The sequence below is a fragment of the Podarcis filfolensis genome (genome assembly GCF_964270895.1).
Source record: "Podarcis filfolensis genome assembly, chromosome: 1".
Lineage (NCBI taxonomy): Eukaryota > Metazoa > Chordata > Lepidosauria > Squamata > Lacertidae > Podarcis > Podarcis filfolensis.
This window is the reverse complement of record NC_139604.1, coordinates 49,297,115-49,323,375: the sequence shown is the minus strand read 5'-3', so window position 1 is coordinate 49,323,375 and position 26,261 is coordinate 49,297,115. Positions and strand designations below refer to the sequence as shown.

General features: G+C 40.5%; 1 protein-coding gene across 4 annotated transcripts in view; it reads left to right on the top strand.

Annotated features, from left to right (window-relative positions):
- The window catches only part of CYP27C1 (cytochrome P450 family 27 subfamily C member 1), a 233,436-nt gene that overhangs the window by 12,357 nt on the left and 194,818 nt on the right, over positions 1-26,261 (top strand). For 3 of the 4 annotated variants that reach the window (XM_083585595.1, XM_083585597.1, XM_083585596.1), the window contains exons 4-10: positions 1,126-1,325; positions 2,542-2,751; positions 3,449-3,612; positions 5,779-5,945; positions 8,971-9,049; positions 11,196-11,399; positions 13,823-15,610. In XM_083585595.1, the coding sequence (XP_083441721.1) occupies positions 1,126-1,325; positions 2,542-2,751; positions 3,449-3,612; positions 5,779-5,945; positions 8,971-9,049; positions 11,196-11,399; positions 13,823-13,942 (1,144 nt within the window). In that variant the 3' untranslated portion in view covers positions 13,943-15,610. Of the gene's footprint in view, positions 1-1,125; positions 1,326-2,541; positions 2,752-3,448; positions 3,613-5,778; positions 5,946-8,970; positions 9,050-11,195; positions 11,400-13,822; positions 15,611-26,261 lie in introns of those variants that run through there. The other variant, XR_014541489.1, reaches the window with a different exon arrangement.

The following is a 26,261-nucleotide window of genomic DNA, read 5'->3' as shown; positions in this document are numbered from 1 at the left end:
ATATTTAAAGTCCACTAAAGTGAATGGCATTTAATTCGAAACGGCATGGCACAACTGAGAAAGCGAACATTTAATAATTAGACTTAAAGTATAATATCCACTTGTATCATCTTGCTTGCAGCATTTTGCTTGCTTAACAGACTTCTGCTTGTGTAAATGGGGCTTATTGATCCTCTCCTTCCCACTGCAGCCACCCACATACCCCAAGGGCACAGTGGGGAGAAGGAGAAGTATGAGCTCCATCAGGTCCACTAGCTTAACATCAGATCTCCCCTCAATATACCACTTAAGAGTATAAGGAAGCTAGCAAGGACTAGATGCATCTTATGGAAGCGGGGGGTGGGAAGCAAACTCTGATCAAATTGATATGAGTGGTATGGGTCACATTCCTCTCAATACTTCTAATTAATTTACATGTGAGTTGTTATGACACCCCATTACCTAGTTTGATATATTAATAACAAAATTCAGTAGCACTCATCCAGATATATTCCATTATACACAAAGATCTCGTCAGTTCAAACAACAGTGCTAGGCACCTTTTCTGGAGGAGGGGGAAATGGGGAGGCAGCTGGACTTAATTGTATCCTAACTGATCTGATCAGACTGCACAGTTTTACATGCGTGTGCACACCTCACCTCTAGGGTGGCCTCTTATGAATCAGAAAAAAAACTATCAAAACAAGAGGACAAAAGAAGACACAGGTTTGCATATGCTAATGCACAAACACATTTAGAAACAAGTCTCAAATGGAAATATATAATCTCAATATAGTAGCGACAGCTGAGACCAGGTGAACTGTTTGCCTATTCAGTCTGCTATTCAGTCTGCTAATTGTTGATGGGCAACTTCAAGGGCACTGCTATCTCTTTTTATGGTTATTTATCTTGAAACTGGACTTGGATCAGTTTGTAAAATATGTAAAATATAACCAGTAAGGCAATGTGCTATCTGCTTCTTGTTGAATCTAAATGATTGAATAATCAGCACACAAACATTATTCCTCCAACAACACTTTCAAGAATAGACACATTTGGTTATGGCTTTCTAATGAGAGATGCTCTCTTTTTTACTTATTGACGTAAATAATTATTTAGATAATTTTAAACTGTTATTTCTTCCAGAGAAGGGGAACAGTGGCTAAAAATGAGGCGTGTACTAAGGCAAAAAATGGTAAAACCCAAAGATGTTGCCGTTTTCTCAGGAGGAGTTAATGAAGTTATTGCAGATTTAATTAAGAGAATCCACATTCTCAGAAATCAAGAAGAAGATGGGGAAACAGTGACAAATGTTAACAGCCTTTTTTTCAAGTATTCAATGGAAGGTGAGATTGATAATTCATTCTTAGAAATTAATGGAAGATGTGGCTGTGTTGGTGCTTCATCAACCATTATTGCTTACTATTATTATTTATTAATATTATCATCATCAACAACAATTGTTCTTGCATTACTCAAGTTGGCAAAAGGAACACACTTATGTTCCACACAAAGGTACAATGTCTGGATAAGCAGTATTCAGCTATTAAGGAGAACAGTGGCGTAGCGTGGGGGGTGCAGGGGGCGGGCCGCACCGGGCGCAACATCTGGGGTTAGGGCAAATCCATGGGTTAGGGGGCGCAAATCCACGGGTTAGGGGGCGCAAATCCACGGGTTAGGGGGCGCAAATTACTTGCCTTGCCCCGGGTGCTGACAACCCACGCTACGCCACTGAAGGAGAACAATATAATTGTCTCGCAATACATTCCACAGTACATCAGAGGTAGTTGACTTTTTTTGCCTGCAAAGTGCACATGTGGTGTTGGACGGCTGCTTGCAGACTGCATGCCTGTGGGCATGGACAACAGTGGATGGAGCTGATGTCATTAACAGGCATACATTGGTCCACATATATTGCTCATTGTGCTGCAGATGGATAAAGTTGCACTGTACATTATTCCACTTCAGTGTAATGTAGTGTATTATTCAGTGTTTTCACCATTACACCATACGCTATGTGTATGTTGCCTTACTCCACAAAAAATGCTTTGTGTAAATCAGGGCTGGATTTAGGTTTCATGAGGCCCTAAACTACTGAAGGTAATGGGGCCCTTTATATGTCCAGCTGTCCTTTGTCAACAAGAAATTGTTAATTTATGGACCTAACAGGTATCTAAAGCTGTTTGCACATAACAAAATATGTATATTATCAAAGTAATTGTTGAACTGAAATACAATTAAGAAGTAGTATATTAATAGTGAATCACATTTTTTTCCTTTAAGTTTTTGGGGGCCCCCCAAGAGAGTGGGACCCTAAACTATAGCTTGTTTAGTTTATGTGTAAATCCGACACTGGTGTAAATGTACAGACAATATTATAGCCATGCAAATTAATCCCATGTGTTTTGAGACAATGGGTCTCCCTCCCAGATATGTGCCTAGGACTGGGCCTTTGGTTCTTGTTGTGGGTGTGGGTGTGTGTTTGTTAGCTTGCTTTAGTTCTTCACCTTGAATTACTTTGGAAAGGAAAAGAATAAATCCCAATGTATTTTTATTCTATAGGAGTGGCAACTGTTCTGTATGAGTGCCGCCTAGGGTGCTTGGAAAACCAGATCCCTCAGAACACTGTGGAATACATTGAAGCTTTGGAGTTGATGTTCAGTAGTTTCAAGACTACCATGTATGCAGGAGCCATCCCCAAATGGCTTCGTCCAATTATTCCAAAACCTTGGAGAGAATTCTGTAGATCATGGGATGGACTCTTCAGATTTAGTAAGTTTTTTTTTAAAAAAATCATTTTGGTTTCATAAGTTTGCAGTAATTTGGAGGGCAATGTTTTCCGCTTCCTTAAGAAATGTAGCGAGGCATTATTGCAGTTCAAGGATGCATTCCAGCAAGGCAGAAGCAGCCAGGGAAGGTGCAGAGCTGGACCAGCGAGGGACGTGGCATGAGAAAAGGGTGTGTGCCCCAGGGAGAGTCTGAGGGGCCAGACAGAAAGACCTAGAGGGCTGCATTTGGACCTTGGGGTGAGGTTCACCACACCTGCTTTAGGCCATTCCTTATCTTCCAAACTATGGATTGGAGACTTTAGAGGAACATCTCAACTGAGTCTGACTTCTCATTGCACCTTACCTAGAAAGCAAAAAGAAAAGAAAATCTCCTATTTCAGCCGTGTTAATGGCCATACCGCTTCCCTCGCTTTGAGTGTAATTTGCTGTACAACAGAATTTATGTGGGGCTGCAGTTATGTGCTTTGCCCAGCAGATCACTTTGTTTAGCAGAGCTAGGATAGTTTTCTAGCAAGCAATGCGTAGTGAGCTTACAAAAAAACAGCACACAACTCTAAACCTGTTATGAAAGCCCTGTGTTGGTTGCTGTCACCAAATGACAAATGAGAAATAACAGTTTGAGAAACGAAATCTCACTGATTAACAAATGCATTCCCCCTTCTTCTTTCTTCATCGCAAAGGTCAAATTCATGTCGACAATAAATTACGTGATATAAAGTCCCTTTTGGACCAGGGGAAAGAGGTAGATGGTGGACTTCTCACAACTCTGCTTAATAGTAAAGAACTTACAGTGGAAGAAATCTATGCCAATATGACTGAGATGCTTTTGGCAGGAGTTGATACAGTAGGTTTACTGCTATGACTGTTGATATTACATTATCAATATGATTACTGTTATTGTTGTTCAGTGGACATTTCCTAAATTCCTTATGAGAGAGCGAGGCAAGGGGAGAAAGAGAATCAGGACTGTTTTAGTTTCTCCCTTGCCTGAGTTTCAATCCAGGGTGACAATGGGATCAGGATTCACATTAACCCTTCCAATGTGTTGCCTAAGCCTAGCGGCTCACCTTGGCTCAAAGCAGGGCTGGACCTCTCTGGTCCATTTATCTCAAGACAGAATATCCCTAAAGCTGCAAGATACAACCTCCTTTTAGGCATATTAAATTGAATTAATTTGGTTCGATTTGTAACAATTTGGAAAATCAATAAAAATAATTGGCAAAAAACAAACCTGCTTTTAGGCAACCAAAGAGAAATAAATATGGAGTTATTTTCCTTCCTATAGAATACAGTATAAACAGCATTTCATGTTTCGATTGTTGCAGCAGCAAATGATGTAGTGGGGCTGCACCACCCACCTGACCTCCACTTGGATGAGTCACTGCAACATGTTGGAACGGAGAGAAGGAGGGGTGTGGTGGTGGCGAGGTCAATCCAGTGCTCCCTCCCGCTGGTGGATTTGCACTGTGTTGTCATAATTGCCACTGTGCCCCTCCCCTTCTCCTTCTTGGAGTGACTCAGCCAGATGGGAGGTCGGGTGGGCGGTGCAGTCCCACCATGTCACCCGCTGTTGCATTGTTCTCTAATATTAGACTTATCTCAGACGCATAAATAAATTCTATAAATCTGTAAAGCTATAGCTGAGGTCTGAGGAGCAGCAAACTAGTCTGCTTCTGCCTACATATATGTAGAACAAATAGCATTATCAGAATTTCTCTAAGAAAGATGGCAAGGCAAAAGTGAGTGTGTTGTTAAGTAGTAAGAGTTACAGTGGTATTTCATGCCATCAGGTAAGGACAGGGCCAACCCAAGGCATTTGGCTGCCTTAAGCAAAGGGCGAGAACTTTCATCCTCCCATTCCCAATCCATGTAGAAAAGCTCAGCAGACCATTGAATCATATTTCAACATCCTCCACTGCATCTTAAGGGCGGTGACTTTAGTGGGTGCAGGATTCCCTCCCCATCAATACTTGCTACCTGAGGCAGCTGCCTTACTCTGTCTCATGGTAGGGCCGGCCCTTGGTAAGGGTGAGTTGATGTTATTTTACCTTATGTTACATATTTGAATTACAATACTCTCCCCAGAAACATCTATGGAAGTATGATTAGGATTTTATTTAACATAAATAATTTGCTTTAATGAAAACTAATTCCACACCTGAATTTAGTAGGTTCTGATTTTAAGCCTGAAGGGTGGGGACATTAACTTGAGGACCTTAGAATAAAACAAAGCGTGTCAAATATATATGTTCTATACATGCATTTCTACTTTTAGTTTTGAAGCAAGCTCTTTTATAGAACTTGAATTGGCAATGTTTTGTGCTATCAGAGCAGTTGTCTTAATTTATATCTACCTCTGTAGCTGGTAATAACCAGATTATCATGATTCTGTACTATATGAAGGAAAGTGTCTAAGACCTGGTCCCTCAGTGCTATGTTTTAAAATATAAAAGCAGCAGGCACAGAAAGGGGTTATTAAAGACTTTGAATAGAATAGGGCAGCTGTTACTGGGCTTCAAAGCACTTCAGTCATTTTAGCACGGTGCCAGTTTTGAAGAGGATGTGAAGGAGCTGGGAACCTGAGAGGAGACACTGTTTAGCTCACAGCAATTTCTTATGTAGTTAGGCACGGCTCCCAGCCTCTGCTGAGAGAAGCTGTCCAGAGCTTTTTAGAAAAACGATAATGCAGAACATAATGAAAATAATGAAATGAGGGACTGAAGGCAGCATAGCACAAAATTGGAAAGAGTGGAGTAACTGCTGCTTGCTCCCTCCTCCTCATGGTTACCATGGGAAGTCAGTAACTTCTGAGTTAAAGTACATAGGATTGTGCTCTTCGGGTAAGAGCTTTATAAAAATTAGCTGTTGTTATGAAGAACAACAATAATAATCATATCTGCATTTTGTTCAGGTTATAACAAACCATTGGTTGAAAATGAAAAATGCTACTGCTTAGCAAATGTTACTGAATGTTCTCCCTCCCATTGGTACTGTCTCTTCCCTGCCCTAGACTTCATTCACTTTATCTTGGGCGACGTACCTGTTAGCAAAGCACCCGGAAGTGCAGCATTCTGTCTATAAAGAGATAGTCAATAACTTGGGGAAAGATAAAATCCCTGATGCACATGACGTCCCCAACTTACCAATGATCAGAGCCCTTCTCAAAGAAACCTTGAGGTAAGTGCAGAAAAACTAAGTTGACCATTAAACGTTTTTGTTCCTTTCTTGTTGTTTTGTGTCTTTGTTTCAGCTAAATTGCAATTGTGTTTTTTAACGTGCCCTTCATTATTTGTATTAGAGTATGTCTCACTATTCTCTGCAGATTTTAATAGTGATTTAATGCACATTTATAAAAGCAAGCAACGTTGAATTCAATTGGACTTTTTGCTGACTAAGCAGGCTTTGAATTGGGCTGTAGGTTCCCTACATTACAGAGAAGCTTCTCTGAGTTCCTTTTGAGTTAAATATTCAGAGTACTGTGCCAGTAGGTTCAAAAACTTGCTCCACCTGCAGCTTCACAAAGTTGCCATAGTTCTTTAAAATAAGTGACTTTTTTTTACATAATATGCTCTCATTTGAAGAGAGTCTGTTTGCATACTCCTCTCCTGTTCCCTATGATATGCAACGAGAAAAGATTGGGAACTTCTACTTTATCTTTTCAACTAACCACTGTCCCCCTTATGTCTGATTGCAGGAAACTGTGGTATGTTCTAAGTGTGATCAGTTAAAACAAACCAGTTTTAAACTGTGACATTATATTCTAGTTTGCTAACCAATCACACTTAGAAAAAAACCATGGTTTCCCAAAATTCAGATGTAATGGAAACCGTGGCTTCCTGTTTCTTGTGCATGGAGAGAAAACATATGAGCCTGAGGCTTATGCAGGCTCATTATTGCAACAGGAAACCATGGGTTCCTACTTCACCTGAATAAAATCTAGTCAGCTGCCTCAATGAAGATTACAAGGAAGGTATGGTGGAGAAAGACACTATTTTAGTTAGTAAAGATAGTTGGTTGTAGACTGTCTTTGAAGATAGACTTTCCCTTTTAACTTGTATGGCGAATAGTTATTGATAGATTATTCTCAACGAAGTTTTTGAAAGACAGCTTATGCTAGTAACCAGCATAGGATCAAGTGGCAATAGTAGACAAGTACGATACAAAACTAACAAACAAGCATTTCTTAATTTGATTATGTTTTGCATGAGAGGTAACTCCTCTCATGTTTTTCTGATCAGTTTGTGGTTTGTGAACAGAACAAAATAATTTTGTCAACTTCTCACATACCTTCTCTAACAGCACAATCAGATGCACATTTACTTAGAAGTAAGTTCTATGGTGTTCAGTAGAGATTACTCCCTAGTAGGTGTGTTTAGGATTATAGCTGCAGTTGTAATAGTAATAATAGTAATAATACTCCATCTCCTTCAGTATTTTAGGCTGCCATCCTATGCACTAACCCCACTGAATATAGTGGGATTTACTTCTAAGTAAACATGTATAATTTTATATTGCATATTGCTCTTTTCTATATTTTCTCCAGCTTGACATTACTCTTACTGAGATGGGGTGAGACGACTGCATCATGGATTTAAAAAATGGCATTATGATACTTCCATTTAAGTGTAGCCCCTTTTCTAATATTGAGTTTATCTTCTTCATTGCTGTAGGACCCTGAGTTTTCTATGATACATCCAAGATCCTGTATGGTTTTAGCCAATCTAGATTCTATATATGAAACTAGGAATGTTTATCATTTTACTTCCATTGAATTTCATCTGTCAGTCTGTTACCCAATCACTCAGTTTGTTATAGTAGTAGTTGTTGCTGCTGCTGTTGCTGCTGTCGTTGTTGTTAGTATTAGTAGTGGTTTATTACATTTACTTGGTGCTTACTACAAATTTATGTACAATTATAAAAACAAATATAATACAAAATTTCAAATACATAAAAAGAACACTAATTAACTAAAAGCAACTGTCCACCCCCCTCTTTACTACTTTTTATGAGCCATGAAGGGCATGGGTTAAGAGCACATGTGATTGTCCACACCAATCCACACACCTTGTTCATGTCCTCAAGCCATACCAACTGAAGCTCATCTGAAAAAAACAGAACCAGATAATGTTCTAAATATCTCTTGAGATTCACCTGCTATAATAGCGAAGTCAATGTCTTCATGGATGCAGGCAACTCTATTCTCAAAACGCTTTGCAAACAAATTATAATGGGCCACCATTGGTTCCACCAGCTTTTTAGAGTCAGAATATAAAATGTCCTACAGTATCTGGGAAAGTTCTACTGGATATAATAGTGCTGACTTCATTGCCACTGAGTAGGCTTAATAATGAGCCCTTATTTGGGTTCTAGTTTGGCTGCATTCATCTGGAGGTTTCCTCTGTTTGTGTTCAACATGTCCCAGCTTATATCATTGTCCTAAGCTCTGGTGTATACCAAGGAGTCAGGCTGTATGAAGTGGGAGAGGACATTGGGGTGTGTGTGATTGTGTCAATAGCCTGGGTCACCTGTTTATTTCACAGATCAAGGAGGACATGACAGGGAGCACCAATCATATCAGCCAAAAAGTCTCCCAGAGCTGTCTGGAAATTAGTTGGATCCATCAGCCTCCAATAAGTTATAATAGTTCCCCTGCTTTTGCAGAGGTGAAAAGCTGCTGAAAACCAAAATCACAGCAGGAAGTGACCTGACCATGACCTGACCTCTTTCTGCCCAGTCAGGAAGACCAGATCCAGAATGTGGCCTTGCTAAAGGCATGGGTCCAATGACATGCGCCACATAAGTTTAGAGCTCTTCACAATCTTTTTAAGATTTTGCCATCCTAAATAAATTCGTGCTTTCTATGACCTTGGCTGCCTCACTGTTCAGTTTGTTAAGAGGCATCAGTGTTGAAGCAGATTCCCTGTTTACCTGGCTACATTGTAAAAAAAAAAAAGTTTATTCTTACCTTGTACTTCCAACAATTTAGTTAGTATTGGGGCCCTGTTCTATTATCCAATTAATGCTATTTTTAAAAATATAGGGGCCATTGTTGAAGGCCTTTGTCAAAACCTTGTTAAAAATCCAAATATGCAGTGTTTACTCACTGAATTCCTCCTATCTTCCCATTTGTGGGCACCTTCAAATAATTCTAAAGAAATATAACATTACAGGCACTGAATATCTAATTGACACTTGTTTGTAGGTTATATCCAGTGTTACCAGGAAACGGTAGAGTAACCCAGAAAGATATGATTGTTGGAGGATACTTGATACCTAAAGGGGTGAGTTGTACAATGGCTTTGTGAAAGGAGTGGGAAAGGATGAAATCACAGATTTACTCTGGATACGTGAAACTGCCTTTGCTAGGAAATGAGCTATTATGTGAAAGTCTGGTTTAATTTTAGGCATGTTCAGAGATGTTATTCAGGATCCCAAGCTCCTTTTCTTTTGCTGTGGGACCCAGATTTCCTTTGTAAAAAAAAAAAGTCTTAAAAACAGAAGAAAATTCATTTGCTTATTGGACATCTGGGCACAGCCATACACCATCTTGAATTTTCAGAGCCATTTATACACATGAATTAGAACATGTAAATTTGTGTTGTGAGCATTTGCAGTGAGTGCTTAAAGCACCTAGGAAATCCCCTGGCCATGTGAGGTCATTAGCTTAAAACATAGGCACCATTTTTTAAAGAAACATTGAAACATTCTAAAATTATACTGTATGGTATTTTCAACCTATTTGAGTGTAGGAACTGGTAACTTGAAATTGTACTTTTTGTATAATTACATGTTATTCTGCTCTCCACCGATAAAAAGTTGGGTAAAACAGTAACCCGAAGAATGGGAACAGGAGTTAGCTGGTAGAGGTCTTTTACCTTGTGGGTAATATGTATCAGGGGACATAGTACATGAGATGAGCTGCTTCAGTATTCCCCTTTGCCATGCTGTTGAATGGAGAAATTACTGGACATAAGGAGAAGACTGGTGAACCGTTCATTCTGACTACCCTTGGCCCTCCTTCTTCCACAGTGCTGGTTGCTTTCACCCCCCCCCCCAAATGGTATGCCAAAAGCAAGGTAAAGGTAAAGGTAAAGGACCCCTGACAACTAAGTCCTGACAACTAAGTTGCGAACGACTCTGGGGTTGCGGCGCTTATCTCGCTTTACTGGCTGAGGGAGCTGGCGTTTGTCCGCTTCCGCAGACAGTTCTTCCTGGTCATGTGTCCAGCATGACTAAGCTGCTTCTGGCAAAGCCACAGCAGTGCACGGAAACGCCATTTACCTTCCCGCTGGAGCGGTACCTATTTATCTACTTGCACTTTGATGTGCATTCAAACTGCTAAGTTGGCAGGAGCTGGGACCGAGCAATGGGAGCTCACCTCATCGCGGAGATTTGAACCTCCGACCTTCTGATTGGCAAGTCCAAGAGGCTCAGTGGTTTAGACCATAGCGCCACCCGTGTCCCAAAAGCAGGGTAGTAGTTTTTAAAAATGGATTTTGCCTTGAGGCTGCATTTCAGTCATGCATCCAACAACCTTCCCAATAAAAGTAATTGTTAATGCTGATGCAACTAACTGAAGCATCAAACATCTGGTTTTCTTTTATGTGAGAGGATGTCAAATTTAGTGTGGTGTGCTCCTTGAAGGGAACCACCTTTTGAGATTGCTTTGAGACACGCTCATGAAGCACACTAATTACTTAAGGTAGACCTAATGAGCCACACTTTTTTTTTCTAGGAGGAAGAATCTAGAGAGCATGGCAGCTTTTTGTGAAGTTAAAGAAGTATAGTTTTTATTACAATTTTTTTTTATAAATGGGTCAGTTCTGTTTTGTCTGATTTAGGCTGAAATCCTATACACATCGGGCAGCCAGTTTTATTGAACTTGGTGGGACTCACTTCTGAGAACACGTATATAGGATTGCACTCTTAGCATCTTAGCTTGTCCAATGTTTTTTTTAAAAAAATAATTTTTATTAACTGGCCAATCACATCAAATTAAATCACATCACATAAATTCCAAATTACAAAGCCAAATTTTTAAATTTTGTTGGGGGAACCCATACTTCAAGATCCAAAGGGGGATTCAGATCATCTTCTTATTACTGCGTTAATGTCCAAATCAGTCCCAATCAATCCAGACAAAATTCATAATTCTATCCAGTCTTATCTTGGTGTTTCCACATCATATCTTGTTCATATAATTTCTATTTTTCCTTTACGATCTCTTCTGTTAGTCTCCTTAAGCCGATAAGCAAAATAATAATCTTGTCCAATGTTTTTTAAACTTTTTAAGCAATTGTATTGATCCTTGTGAATAATCTGAATTTATATTAAATAGCATAAAATGTATATTTAGGAAACTATAAGTAGTTCATTAACAGGCATTTGGGAAATTATATGTAAATATATGTTCATTTGTTTCATTAGACCCAGCTGGCACTCTGTCATTATGCTACATCATATCAGGAAGAGAATTTCCCATTAGCAAATGAGTTCCAGCCTGAGCGCTGGCTAAGGAAAAGCAATATGGACAGAGTGGATAATTTTGGTTCCATCCCCTTTGGTTATGGTATACGTAGTTGTATAGGAAAAAGAATTGCTGAACTTGAAATTCACCTTGCACTAATACAGGTAAGCAGGCTACTAAAGCACATCTCCTTGCTATATAAAATGTTTAAAATATGTGTGATTTTGTATTTCAGAAATTCAGATTAATTCCCTGAACCAGCAATAGCTTTCTTTTCAGTGTGACTGCTCACATGTTTAAAAGTTTAGCATTTGTGCAGTCATACCTCATATTACATCCGCTTCATGTTACATTCTTTTAGGTTACATCCTGCGGTGACCTGGAAGTACCGGAAAGGGTTACTTCCTGGTTTTGCCGTTCACACATGCGCAGAAGCACAAAAATGACATCATGCACATGTGCAGAAGCTGCGAATTGCAACCCGCGCTTGCGCAGACGCGCCGCTGTGGGTTGCGCTCTCTTCATGTTGTGAACGGGCCTCCGGAATGGATCCTGTTCGCAACCAGAGGTACCACTGTATATATTTTTGCAAGGATTGGGGTCTATAAATGCAATGCCAATAAGTGACTTAGTTTGCAATCCTGTACCCTTTTACATGGGAGCAAGCCCCATCAAACTTAATAGGATTTACTTCTGAGTAGGCACATAGTGGTTCACACTGTTAGACCCAGTCCTCAAAGTGCTCCACTGGTGCAAGTCACGTGGGCCATTTGGCTGTAAGTGCCCGTATTGTTGAACTCAAAGTAAAAAAGGCTATAGATTTATTGTCCTAAGAGTGATCTGTAATAGCAAATAAGCTATCTTTCCCAATTCTTAATTTGAATTATATAATGAAATCATTCACTTACATAATTTATGATATTGTCCATCCCCTAAGGCAGGGGTAAGGAACATGATCTAACTAGCAAGCCAGATCCTGGCTGTCTCAACCCCATGTCGGTCATTTTGACAGGTTGGCAGGACCTTCAGACATAAAACAGAACAAAAAATATTTTGTGGGTGTGTCTCAAACTGCACCCACAGAGGTAGATCCTTTGCATGAATAGCTTCAATTCAAGATAGTCATGCAAATATATTTGGCTATATACCAAGCCCCATTTTGGGGCTTGCTGTAACTGTCAATTAGTTGATCAGCACTTATAGGAAGCTCAGGTTATTATTATTTTTATTGCAATTATATCCCACCTTTTTTGGATAGGTATCAGCTGTGCCATGGATTTCCCTACCATGCACTCCATACTGCAGCTGATCTCAGCAGTCTTCCTATAAGTGCCAGTCAGCTGTTTGGGGCCTATAGCAAGCTGGCTTTGGGTGGATAGCGGTTGTGCTACGAGTTCCCCCATAGCACAATCTTACAGTCTACTCCTGCAGTTGCTTATTGAGAAATAAACCACACTCTGCTTAGTGGGACTTGCTGCTAGTGTGCATACTAATGAAGCCTTGAAATAAATCCGAAGCATGTTTACTCAGAAGTAAGCCCTGCTCAGTTCCATGGCATTTGCTCTCAGGCACACACAGGACTGCAGCCTTGGTTCAGTCTTTGGACCTTCCAAAAACAACTGTTCACTGAGTGTTTATGGAAAACTCTTCCACTCTGTCCTGGCACACAAGGCTCTGCAGACTAAAGCAAAGGGCCTAATACTTGGGCCCTTTCAGTAGCAGCTTATTTTCATCACCAGTGATTAATAGCTGAAAGGGGGTTCTAGGGGTGAAAGCTGCTCAGAAGGCACACCATCTGATCCAGTTACTCTGAAAAAGTCTCACTGGAGTAGTGTACCCCAGAACTGCCAGTGCTCCACTTCAAATTCCTTCAGTGGACACCACGTGGGGTCTCTGTAGTGCCCTAGGCTATTCTACCTGGATCAATGGCTCACCCCTCTGGTAGTTTGAGAGTTCGAGTCGCCAATCAAACTGATTAGCAGTAGTTTCAAAGGAGAGAGCGTACTTACACAACTCATAATTAAATTGCTGAACTTACTGCTACAAGATGTGGTGATGATGACCATTGGATGGGAGAGCTTTTTACAAAATAGGTATTCACAGAGAATAGCTGTTAGCCATAACAGGTAAATGGAAGCGCATGTTAAAGGGCAATGAATGCCAGTTGCTAGGGGATGAACAGTTTGAGATGGCTGCTTCACAAAAGCACTTCTCTAGCCACTGTTGGGAATCCATAAGGCTCTTTCCTCTACAGTGGTACCTCAGGTTAAGAACTTAATTCATTCTGGAGGTCCGTTCTTAACCTGAAACTGTTCTTAACCTGAGGTACCACTTTAGCTAATGGGGCCTCCCGCTGCTGCTGCTCCACTGCTGCACGATTTCTGTTCTCATCCTGAAGCAAAGTTCTTAACCTGAAGGACTATTTGTGGGTTAGCGGAGTCTGTAACCTGAAGCGTCTGTAATCCGAGGTACCACTGTATTCTGGATTCTGCCACAATGTAGGCTGTTAGGACTATCAATATTCTTGTTGCCTTTGTCATATCCAGTTTTTATTAATTCTAGTGTTCTGTTTTTTTTCTCCTTCAAGCTGCTTCAAAATTTTGAAATAAAAATTTCTCCAAAAACTAAACCAGCTTATGCCAAAACCCATGGACTATTGACTCCTGCAAACTCCATCAATGTGAAATTTGCTGACAGGAAATGGTAACAGGACCTTCAGGAGGCTCCTCAGCCTGACCTCTGACCGAAAGCTGCATGATGGGATTCCTGTAATCAAGCTTTATATGCCTCCCTAGAGGTTTCTCTTTTTCCTGCTAAACAATTATAAATGTTCATGCAGAACATTCTGTAAGTCCAAATTAGAACCATTCCTCTTTATGCTGGGAATCCAGTTTGAGAGTTATGGTAAAGGCAGCAGTTGTACCAGTACAGTGTCATAGTCTTTATCACATGCCATCACCTTTGAGAAGAACTGAGACATCCTCTGCCAAATTCTAGTAAATGATAGCCAAAGTAGTAATCACTTTGTCACCTCTTCCAGCTGGGTTCCCATGGTTAGGTGATTGCCTGTGATAAAAGGCAATTATGAGATAACTGGTAACAGATTTACATCCTCAGGATATCTGCAATTATCACATGCATAAAATATAAACCCATTCTTAAAGATAAGTGTGACTGACTGCAGGATAAACACTGGTTAGTAATGTTTGCTTGTTTGCTCCCTTCAGTGTCTTTTTGGGAACTTCCACTTTGACTTTGGTTAACTTTTTGATAGTTTTTGTATATTAACTATAATGTACTAAAAACCTAGTATAATATTTTGAAATATAGAGACATTTTAAAGAAAATTATGAAACTTATAGGTTGTCTAGATTCCAATGTTTGATTTTTATTTCATAAAAGCTTTTTAGAATAATATACAAAAGGAATATAAAGTTTATGTAAATTTAAGCCAACAAGTCACATAAATGGTTAAAGAATAAATTTTTATATCTGTCATTTTAAAAAAAAATTCAGTTATTACAAATATAGCTTTCATTTTAAATAAAAGCTTTACTTTAGTATCTTGGCATTTTTTTTTTTTTGTAATTGCACATTGTATATCCTGCTTTTACATAAAACTTTATTATTTGTGTGGGCTACTGCCCTCTCTAGGACAGATAGATAAATGACATGGTGTTTATGTACTTGAAAAATGTGCACTTTGTAGTTGCTCATATAAACAATTTGTATAGCTAGTGGCAACCAGACAAGTTTATGTTTGAAACTTTTGCCTGTTACAGGATGGGAGGACAGCAATCTGACTGTTATGCAGAAAGCATTATTAAAGCAATTACTGTGTAGTGAAACCATTTTATACCTGCAGCTAAACAGTTGCTAGTAAGATTGAATAAGGATATGTACAAAATGGGTGAAAGTTATTCACTTTGAAACATTTACATTAGATATTTCAAGCCAGCTGTTACTACCTTGACATTTACTAATCTCAGCTTCACATTAATTTTCCAAATGTGTATCTGTCCAACTTTCTTGTGAAGCCCTCTCTCCATCTCTGGAGAAGTTCAGCAGAGAATCAAAACTTGTGCGCTCTCAATATTTACGCTTGCTTTTGGGAAACTCTGAGAACTTGGTTACATGGGGATCAAATGACTGGTTCTCAGTTTGAATTCTTTATGGCACTGTAATTCGGACTGTTGCATTAGCTGTTATCAAAAGTCATAATATGTTTTTTGTGATCTTTTGTAAATTAACTTTTCATATGATATAAAAATAAAGAGAAACATTTTAATAGTTTTCTATCATTAATAAATACGTTTAGTTACTTTGATCATTTTCCCTATTTGTCCCTTAGCCATAATAAAGTAATTATATATCAGTCCTGGATTTTGTCTGAAATTGTTGCAATTGTCAGCACCTTTAAAAACAAAAGACATCATAGGGCTATTCTGCCTTATGCCAGCAATCCAAACACATTTATTACAGCATAAGCTTTGTTGCCTACAGTCTATACAGTCAGATTCAGAAAAGCTCTTCATAATAAACAATTTCCTCATGCGAACCTGCCTGGGCTCTGAGATCTTCTCTAGGTCTCACCTCCCTCAGAGGCATGCTTGGTGGTGACTCCAGAGAGGGCCTTCTTGGTGGTGGCTGCTCCCACACTTTAGGACTCCTTTCCCAGAGAAGTTAGACTGGCTCCCTCCTCCTTGCTGTTCTTCCACCAGCAGCTGAAGACCTTTCTATTCCAACAGGCCTTTGAGAACTGTTATTGTCTGTGGGTCTTCTAATGGGTCTTTTAATGGGTCCATGAGTCCTGGGCTGGGGGAAAGGCATGGTAATAGTAGCAGCAGCAGTATCAGCAGCAGTATCAGCAGCAGCAGCAGCAGCAGCAGCAGCAGCAGCAGTAGTAGCTTAGACTCCAATACTTTGGCAACCTCATGAGAAGAGAAGACTCCCTGGAAAGGACCCTGATGTTGGGAAAGATTGAGGGCACAAGGAGAAGGGATGACAGAGGACGAGATGGTTGGACAGTGTTCTCGAAGCTACCAGCATGAGTTTGACCAAACTGCGGGAGGCAGTGGAAGACAGGAGTGCCTGGCATGCTCTGGTCCATGGGGGCACAAAGAGTTGGACACGACTAAACGACTAAACAACAACTACTACTACTACTACTACTACTACTAGTCTTTAAGGTGCAATAAGACTTTTTGTTTATGCTGCAACAACCTGACATTTCCCCCCCAGATTTGCTTTTACTTTCTGACTGACCTAAAGCACACTTGTCCAGGTATTAGTCAAGGGACAAATGTGAAAGTCTTCAAAAGAAGGAAATACGTAGCCAGGTGTCATGGAAGATCCTGAAATCAACAGGGCAAAGATGCCCTGCACATAATTTCCAGGTTTGTTTGTTTCTTTAAAAAATGACTGCAGAGACACATTGCCTGGGGCTGCATACTTGCCTCTTGCTGTATCAAACGTTATTAAGGGTAGGTGCTATGAACTGAAATTTATGCCAATCAGCCTCTGGAGCACATCCTGGGTGTTGCAAAACCTAACCATTTTCTTTTGTACTATAATTCATTCATACTGCACATGCTAGTATGGTCCAATGCTACAATATCATAACTGCACCAATAGAATTTATGCTCTGTCTTTCAAACTACCACCCGTCTGTTATGTGCTGTAGAAAAATTAGTGTAGTGACTTCAGTGCCCTTGATATTTTCCTTTCCCAACCCTCTTGCTTCAATCCAGGAAAAGTTAATTGGGTTAACATGCTGTTTAAATGGAACTTAAAGCACAACAAGTTATTTCTGGACTGGACCTATATTTTGTATTATCTGGTTTATCTCCAGGATTATCCGGTAAAAAGTTTGTTCTGGGTTGGTCAGGTTGGCTCCAAGTCAGAATGTCCCCCCCGCCCTTCGCTGACAGAGTGAGTTTATTTCCAACTCTCACATTCCCAATTTAAGAAGAGCCTAGTTTGCAGCTTTGGGAGAAGACTTGACCTATGTGCAGAGTCTAAGCACTGCTGGCATTCACTAGCAGACAGATATTATCCCCAGAAAAATGATACTGTGCAGTAGTTATGTAACCTGTAAACTATGTATCAAAGTGAAGAGGATGAGATGCTATTATTGAGCAGACTTTCAGAAAGTTAAGTTTGAGTTCCTTTTAAGTTCTGCTTGTTTCTACCCATATATTTTCTTGTTGTTGCTGTTTTCACTATTTTAATTTATTTAGCACTGTTCTGCCATAAACAAATGCTTCTTTTTCGCCAATAATCACAATATGTTGGTTTTACTAGACTATTTTTGGGTCTCACTATGCTTTGTTGCAGGCTGGTTCCTGTTCAGTCCTCACCCCCACCCCCACATTTCCTTTAAAAAGGAAAGAAGTAGAGGATAGAGAGAGGAATATAAATCACCCTTCTTATTGCTTAGGAACAGTATGATTCATAATGTTATTGGAGGTGTTATTGAAATGCATACTAGTCAAAGAGGAACAACTAACTGTGAAAAAGAAGTGAGGATAAATCCCTACACCTCTTGACCAACCAAGACGGTTTCACATTATCATGCACCAAGCATCTCATTTAGCCCCGAGTTTTTTCCTTTATTTGTGCTGTCTTCACCATACTGTGAAGATGTATTCTGGGTCCACCTCTGGAAAATGGCAGACTTTCTCATGGCTCACAAGGTGGTGGTGGTGGTGGTGGGGAATCAATTGAAAGCCACCTGCAAGTAAAAAACAAAAAATCCACATCTCTCCTGCTTGTGGTGATGTTTGAAATTCAGCAAGCTGACAGTCTGAGTGGTTTCAAGCCATCCCTCCACAAACAGAAGACTACCCAGCACTGGGCAGTTTTAAGAAGGGAGAGATTTGAAAGTGCAGATGTGGTATACTGTCTGTAGTTTCAAAGGCTGGTTCAATCCACACCTTCAAAGATGAAAGGACATATTGAGTAGGTTTCCCTACCATCTTGATCCATACCTTCAAAGTTCACCAGGTGAAATTCAGCAAGGGGCCAGGACTGACCCATTGGCTATAGGTCCCCCACCCCTAGTTTAAAACACTTCTGTCAACCAAGAGCACCACAAATCAACAAGAAAGAGAACCATCATCAGCTGTAATGATTGATGTATAAAGTGAACGGATCAGCAAATTAAAGCTCACTTTTACCTTACAGCCTTGCTACATTGTTATCTTTGCCAGGTATCTATAAATCCAGATAAAAAGTCACATGTCTGTGGCTACTGGGAATCCCAGAAACTGGCATGGATTTTAATTTGAAACAGTACTGATTAAATTGCACCACTGTAGTTCATAAGTACATATGGAAAACTGAATGGACTGAAATCTTGCAACAACTTTAGGATCCTCCATTGTGGTGGCTGCATTAGGTCTGCCTGTTTATGCCCTTGATTACTTTCCGGGCATGATACTTTTGTCATTTGCTATGTACAAAATGATGAAGCATGTGCCCAGGTGAATTTCCCAGCATCTAGTTCATTTGTGGTTTCCTCCCTTTTCTCTTACTTTCTTGTTGGGCAACAGTTGCACAGCCTGGTTGTTGCGGTTATTTTCAGGACTTGACAGAAGTCCTATTTTTGGATAGTATGAATTTTTATTTGCCCAACTGGAAAAAAAGGTGTATTTAACAAAATCCTGCTCCTGAGTCTATGAGTGCAGTTGACAAATAAATGTGTATCAATGTGCAATGAAGCACTAATATTCTGTGAGCAATTCAATTGCCTGAATCAAATCAAAGACATTTTGCTGTATAGAACCAAAACACCACCAGATGGTGCTATTTTTTATTTGCAATAGTCTGTCTATATTGACTTTCTTATCTATTCCAGCAGGGTGTTGGATGAGACGGTGGGGCAATGCTTACTTTGAAATAAAAGCTTGAAAACTTGGCTCAGATGGTTCAGAAAGTTCCATTTAGAAAGTCCAGAGAAACTAGATTTATTGACTGGTTGAAGAAATCTACCAAAATTTTCTCAAATAACTGCTTCCTGCTATAGGGAGTGATGGAAGTGGGGGTACAGTGACTTGGATCTGTTATCAAGATTGTTCATTGCTTTCCAGTCATAAACAGGACATCTCAAGTACAGTGGTACCTCGGGTTGAGAACTTAATTCGTTCTGGAGGTCTGTTCTTAAGCTGAAACTGTTCTTAACCTGAAGCACCACTTTAGCTAATGGGGCTTCCCGCTGCCGCCGCACCGCTGCTGCCCAATTTCTGTTCTCATACTGAAGCAAAGTTCTTAACCCGAGGTACTATTTCTGGGTTAGCGGAGTCTGTAACCTGAAGCGTCTGTAACCTGAAGTGTCTGTAACCTGAGGTACCACTGTACTCCTTGAGATGAAAAATAAAAATAAATATCTGTATGATTCCCATCTATCAAAACACTTAGAAAATTCAAGGCTGGGGGAAGTTGGTCATAATAAAGTGACTCTTGGTTTTGTAGGAACAGACAACACTCATTTTGATGTTGAAGAAGTAAGCTTTGATATCTATACCCACCCAACACTGTTCAGATGTTTCAGGTTTTTTTCTCACACATACTGAACCGGTCCCATCCATAAAATAATCTGAAGCCGTGTAAATTATATATCACAAAGGCAATAGTGAATGCTACAATGTACAGCTGCAACAGTGAACACATGCCAATGAATGAAAAAAGAGGGCTGTGTGTGGGGTATGTGTGTGTATTCACAAGCACCACCCACCAGGCTGTTCAAATCATACACAAGGATACATTTTTCAAAGAAGCAGATACTTCCAGCTTGGAAACAGAGTAACATGAGATGGAAGCCACATTGGATTACGTTTCACGCGTTCAGGATTCTTACTATGAACTGCTTCACTGGTCCATATGCAAGATAAGTGTTATGAAAAATATTTCTATCACAAAAGTGAATTGCAGTGCAGACAACTGTGTTAATGTCAATGCAAATATATTTGATGAAATGAATAGTATGTCTTCTTCTTCTTCTTCTTCTTCTTCTTCTTCTTCTTCTTCTTCTTCTTCTTCTTCTTCTTCTCGTTTAATTTATATATTGCCCTATACCTGGAGGTCTCCGGGCGGTTCACAGAACAAAATAAAAATAAAAATATAACAGCACAAAATATATAATCAAAATGAAAACAACAACCCAATAGCGCCCCCCAAGACATTTTAAAAGGTCATAGGATGTAAATCAGGTCACCCGAAGGCCTGGTTAAAAAGGAATTTTTTTTGCCTGGATCCTAATGGTGTATAATGAAGGTGCCAGGCAAACTTCCCTGGGGAGAGCATTCCACAGACAGGGAGCCACTGCAGAGAAGTTACCTGATGTAACTCTGGTATCTTGAAGCCAAGATTTAATATACTGTGTAGGGCTTTCCAAGAGTCCTGTGTAGTGCTTTAAACTGCCCAAGGCTTGGGCCTTACCAGTCATCAGCCAAAACCTGCTTTCCCTTGCCAATGCAAAACTGGGAATGCAGATTGAGGCATTGGCAGCCACATCTCTACCTCCTCAAACCTGACATGATATGATGTGGTCTGTAGAGAATTGCCATACTTAAGTTTGTGTTGCACCTACAGTACGTGCTAGTGTAAATAAGAATCTGTAGACTGGCAAGCTTTTCAGGTCAGATCAATGTATTTGTACAGCTTTGCAGTGCTGACACCTCTTGAGGTCAAGCAAAACAAAATACCTTTCCATGACTATTGTAGCCTATGTAAACAATTCTTGCAGAGCACATTTTATATTTTTTCAAAGTTTAGATAATAGAATTACAGTGGCAAATATGGGAAAGTTGGGAAAGTATTTACCAATTCATCCTTGTCAGCACTAAAGGACTTTTTCTTTTTAGCTTACAAGGAATGTTAAATTATCTGTAGCTGTGATCACCGCCTGGAGGAGGCTAATTAACTTTTGGCAGAATCTAGAGTCTGATGATGATGATCTTATGCAGCCTCATTCTTTGACTGCCTTTTGCTATCTTAATCTTATAAGTCTCGTTTGATTAGGCCCTGAAGTTAAGCTTCCTTATGGCAACAGTTTGTTTGTCAGAGAGCTCTTCTCTAAGAATTTGGTTATCAGTTCTTCACTTGATTTTGAAAATGCCGCAAGATTAGCTCACATTGTAGCATGCTATTTTGATCAGGCTCCCAGTTGCTAGCCTAGTAGCAGTAGACAACACTAGTAGCTTATATGTATATAAGAGTTGGCTAGGATGCAAAAAGACTTCAGTGATCTCTTTGCCCAGTCATTCTTCCCGGCTTGCTCAAATGTGCCTTTGCACTTTAGGAAGCTCTAAAGGGCTAATTCATACGTTTGCTTTGCTAGGTAGCTAATGTTTTCCTAACAATGTGTAATCATTTCTGGAAGCAGATAGTCTCCTGTTTAGGCTGTTAAAGCATGAAAACTCTAAGCTAGTAGGCCAAAGACAAACACCAGATATCACCTAGGCTTTGCCTTATCAATGTGTCACTTGATTGACCCCATACAATAATTATCTCAGGAATGCAGCTGGCTAGGCAGCCCTGGAAGATAAAAGACCATTTACGCATCCTAAACTCATCGCAGAAACTTCCTGGGAGCAGTTATGCCATTGGTTGGGCTTACCTGCAACCGCCTCTTGCTGGAATTGGCCATGAATCAGTGGTGTGAATTAGAAACAGTGCTGATTCCAGGTTCTGATTTCTGATCTCCTCCTGATTGCCTTCTGTGCCCCCTCTTGCCCTTTCCCCTCAAAGGAGGGAGATGAGGCTTCTTGGCTCAGCAGCAAGACCAGATGGGAATGAGGGTGTGAGTTTTATTGTGAAGAAGAGGAGCTGCCAGACAACACAGAAGTGTCTCCAAGAGCTTCTGCTTTTCCTCTCTCTCACCTCATCCCAATTCTTTTTGTTCCTTCTGTAACATGCATGCCTATGCCCTGCACACACAAGGAATTGCTGCCGCAGACACCAATCCTGTTAAACACTGGTGTGGTCAGAGGGTGGGCTGCAGTACTGAGGCCCACTGGGGGTCCCCAGTCTAGAATTCTGGAAACCATATGCTTGTGCAGATGAACTTTCAAAATGCTGAAATTTTGGTGATCCAAACATTTCATTATTGCTTTTATATCTACTCCGTGTGCATTTTTTTTAAAAAAGCCAACAGCAGCAGCAGTTGATGGTATTCTATAACCTTTGGGCAGCTTGAGATATTTAGCCTCAAAGTTTGTGGAGCACTCAAGACCAGAAACAGTCATGCAGTTGGTGATATCGGTCTAAAATATATATATAATCCGGCGGCAATGAATGATTGAAAAATGAAGAAAAAATTACTGCCACACGTAATCATTATAGTCACTGGTTGCCATCGCTTGCTGTATATATTACCAACTGCATAAAAATTGAGATGAACTAATTTATCCAGATTTACCGAAATTCTGAATACTGAGAAGATGCAAAGACAGTGATAAAATGTTTGGTGCACCAGTATTTGAAACTGACCTGAAATATGGCAGTGTGTTAAAGATTGCGTGCCTCTCTTGCTGGAATGAATCTTACACTGTTGTCTCTCTCCCTTAGTTACTCTGAATAGCACCAATCACCTGTTCAGCAGAGAGGTGAGGACAGCTACATTTGCAAGTCATTGATTGGTGCTATTCACTGTAACTAAGGCTGTGAGCACATTATCCTTCACTCTGGCTCCAGGGCAGTTTGAAGCAGAGTACTGTATACATGCCGGTAGCCACAATTTATATGCATCCTGTAGTTTCTGGAAGAATACAACTTCTATCTGATTTAAAAACATCAGCTGTGGTTAAGCTGAGGTGTGTGCATTTGAGGCAGCAGTTGTGTATGCTCAGATGGCAGCTTTACTGAATAGGAGTTTGGTGTGGGGAAACAAATCAGAGATTGCACATTGGGTGAAGACAACCCCAGCGTCTCTCTGGTCTGCAAAGCAATGTAAAAAAGTGCCAGTGGGATGGACAACATCACTGCATTTTAAGGTGTTCATATATACATAGGTTGCCCCTCTACATCTGCAAAACCTGCCTGGGGAATTGCACATGCATCAGCCATTTCCACAAGCACTTCTCCATTTAGTGACGAATATGAAGGCACAGATCTCTTTCTGCGTGCATATGGACCCTAGCTTGCTCAGGGCAAGTCTAGAAATTCTCAGCAACTGTTCTGCAAACAACCAGGTAATCGAGAAACATGGGATTGATGGATGCTGCTGCCCATTCCTAATCTAATCTATTAAAACGTTGTCTCTGTTCTTGCCCTTCTAGAACGATTTGTCACTGAGATAGATGAATCACCATTCTTCTTTTGCTAGTCAGATTCTATTCCATTAGCATAAGAACATAAGAATAGCCCTGATGGATCAGGCCAGTCGCCCATCTAGTCCAGCATCCTGTTTGCACTGTGGCCAACCAAATGCCCATAGGAAACCCACAAGAAGGACTTGACTGCAACATTGCTCTCTCCCTCCTGTGCTTTCCAGCAATGGGTATAGTCATCCTGGACAGTAGCTATTGATAGGCTTCTCCTCGAAATCCTCTTTTAAAGCTGTCCAAGTTGGTGGTCATCACTGCCTTTTGTGGGAGTGAATTTCACAGTTCAGTTATATGCTATGTACACCCTCTCTCCTCTGTTATTTTAATTTTGCTATTGGATATTTAAAATGAGAGGCCTGGTTCCGCCATACCAAATTTGAAACAAAAACAAAAATTGGGACAGTCAATCAATAAAAATAAATTGGTATGAGCTGATTATCATTGCTGGCAGAGCATTTTTCTGCTATGTAGATTACGAATAGTCTAGGAAGTTAGGCCTGATGATTCTGCAGTGGGTTAAGAGCTTATCTCCTGATAGGTGTGGAATCTCAGCATTCCAGCCAGAGCTTGAAGAGGATACTTCCATCTGTTAAGGCATGGGTAGGCAAACTAAGGCCCTGGGGCCAGATCCGGCCCAATTGCCTTTTAAATCCTGCCTGCGGACGGTCCAGGAATCAGCGTGTTTTTACATGAGTAGAATGTGTCCTTTTGTTTAAAATGCATCTCTGGGTTATTTGTGGGGCCCGCCTGGTGTTTTTACATGAGTAGAATGTGTGCTTTTATTTAAAATGCATCTCTGGGTTATTTGTGGGACATAGGAATTCGTTCATTCCCCCCCCCCCCAAAAAAAAATATAGTCTGGCCTCCCACAGGTCTGAGGGACAGTGGACCAGCCCGCTGCTGGAAAAGTTTGCTGACCTCTGAGTTAAGGAGTGGGGACCAGATACAGTATAAAGTGCGAGGGAGGCTGTGTTTGAATGAGGCAGGCAGCCTGCAATCCTAACCCAATTTACATGGAAGTACGGTAAGCACCAATCAATTCAACAGGACTTCTGAATAGGCATGGTGCTAGGGTTGCACTGTAAGCAACTGTGAGCTAACCTACAATTTAATTTGGGGAGGGAATGCTATTAATGTCCCACTGAAAGGCTATCTTTAATATTTTATTGGGAGGGGGTTCATTTCAGGACTGCACCAGAACCAAAAAGGCTTGAAATAGAAACAAATGTACCCTACTTTCTCACCTCCAACGATTAGAATTTCTCCCCACCAAAATTTATCAACCAAAGGGTCAGTTTTTAATGTATTTATCCAATGCATAGTACATACACAAACAAAACCATTAGAATGGATATAACATGTAAAAAGTTGCACATTGGCACATGACTAATAAAAATTAGGAAATGGCTGTATTTATGTACCGTAAGTTTTGCTTATTTATTGTGCATTGGGGCTGATCCTATTAGTCAAATGGAAGTGGTAGCCTTGGGCAGATGATTTTGGGTGACAAATTGTTTGTTACTTTATTTACTAGGATTGTGTTTTTACTTCTAGGGAGAGAGAGAGCAATGAGATTATCTGTCTCAGGTGCCAAAATACCGGGTAACTTGGTCAGTCTTGGGTAGAATGCCTCTGACTTTGGCAGGGCTGGAGAGCATTTGCTGTTCCACCTCAGGCAGCAGAGTGTTTTGAGCTGGCCCTGTTGGGCATATAAAACTAACAATCTAAACTAATTATAATATTCAAGCACCTCAATCTTTGTTGTTTAGTCGTGTACCTCAATCTAGTCAGGGGTATATCTGGAGTTGGATGAGGAACTGCACTCACAAAGAGATGCTGGATACGGGGACAAATATAGGAAGATGCCTTCAGCCCGGTATGGCTTCCGTTTATCACATACACAGCCCAACAAGACAACGATAAGAATCCACCAACAGCATACGAATCAATATGGCTAACCTGATCCTAAACATCCACCCACCCCACTCACACGTGAAAACACATGTGTTCACCACAGCCAATCACAAATGAACAACTACACCCTAGGCCAACCCCAACCTCTCTCACCACCAATGGAACACAAACGAATAGTAAAGAGAACCTGCACAAGTGACACTGACACAAACCCCACACATGCACTAAGTAGAATAGAAGCATTGTGTGTGTTTGTATAATCACAAAAGGATGGTGAAACGGTGGTCCATTTCTAACTCCAATTCAAGTTGTTAATATTAATGTAAAGATAAAGGGATCCCTGACCGTTAAGTCCAGTCACGGACGACTCCGGGGTTGCGGCGCTCATCTCGCTTTACTGGCCGAAGGAGCTGGCATTTGTCCGCAGACAGTTTCCGGGTCATATGACCAGCATAACTTCTGGCGCAAGTACTTGAAATTATTGAAATGAGTCTGTAAGTGACTGTGGAGGCCAATTCTGGGTCCACATGTCCTTCCACAGTGGGGACATTGGTTTCCAGGTGGGAGTTGATCACCAACCTGGTTTTTAATTCAGTGGGGGAGACTCAGTTTCTGGTGTCTTTAGTAAATGCAGACTATGGGGCTACCACAGAGCAGGCCCTTCTTGGTCATAGTATTCCTTATGTTGGTTTCATTCAGGCATCAGCTAAAGGTGCATTTATTCATGCACGTCTTCAGAACACAGGGGGAAGGACTTTGCCTATTTTATCGCTGACTGTTTTATTG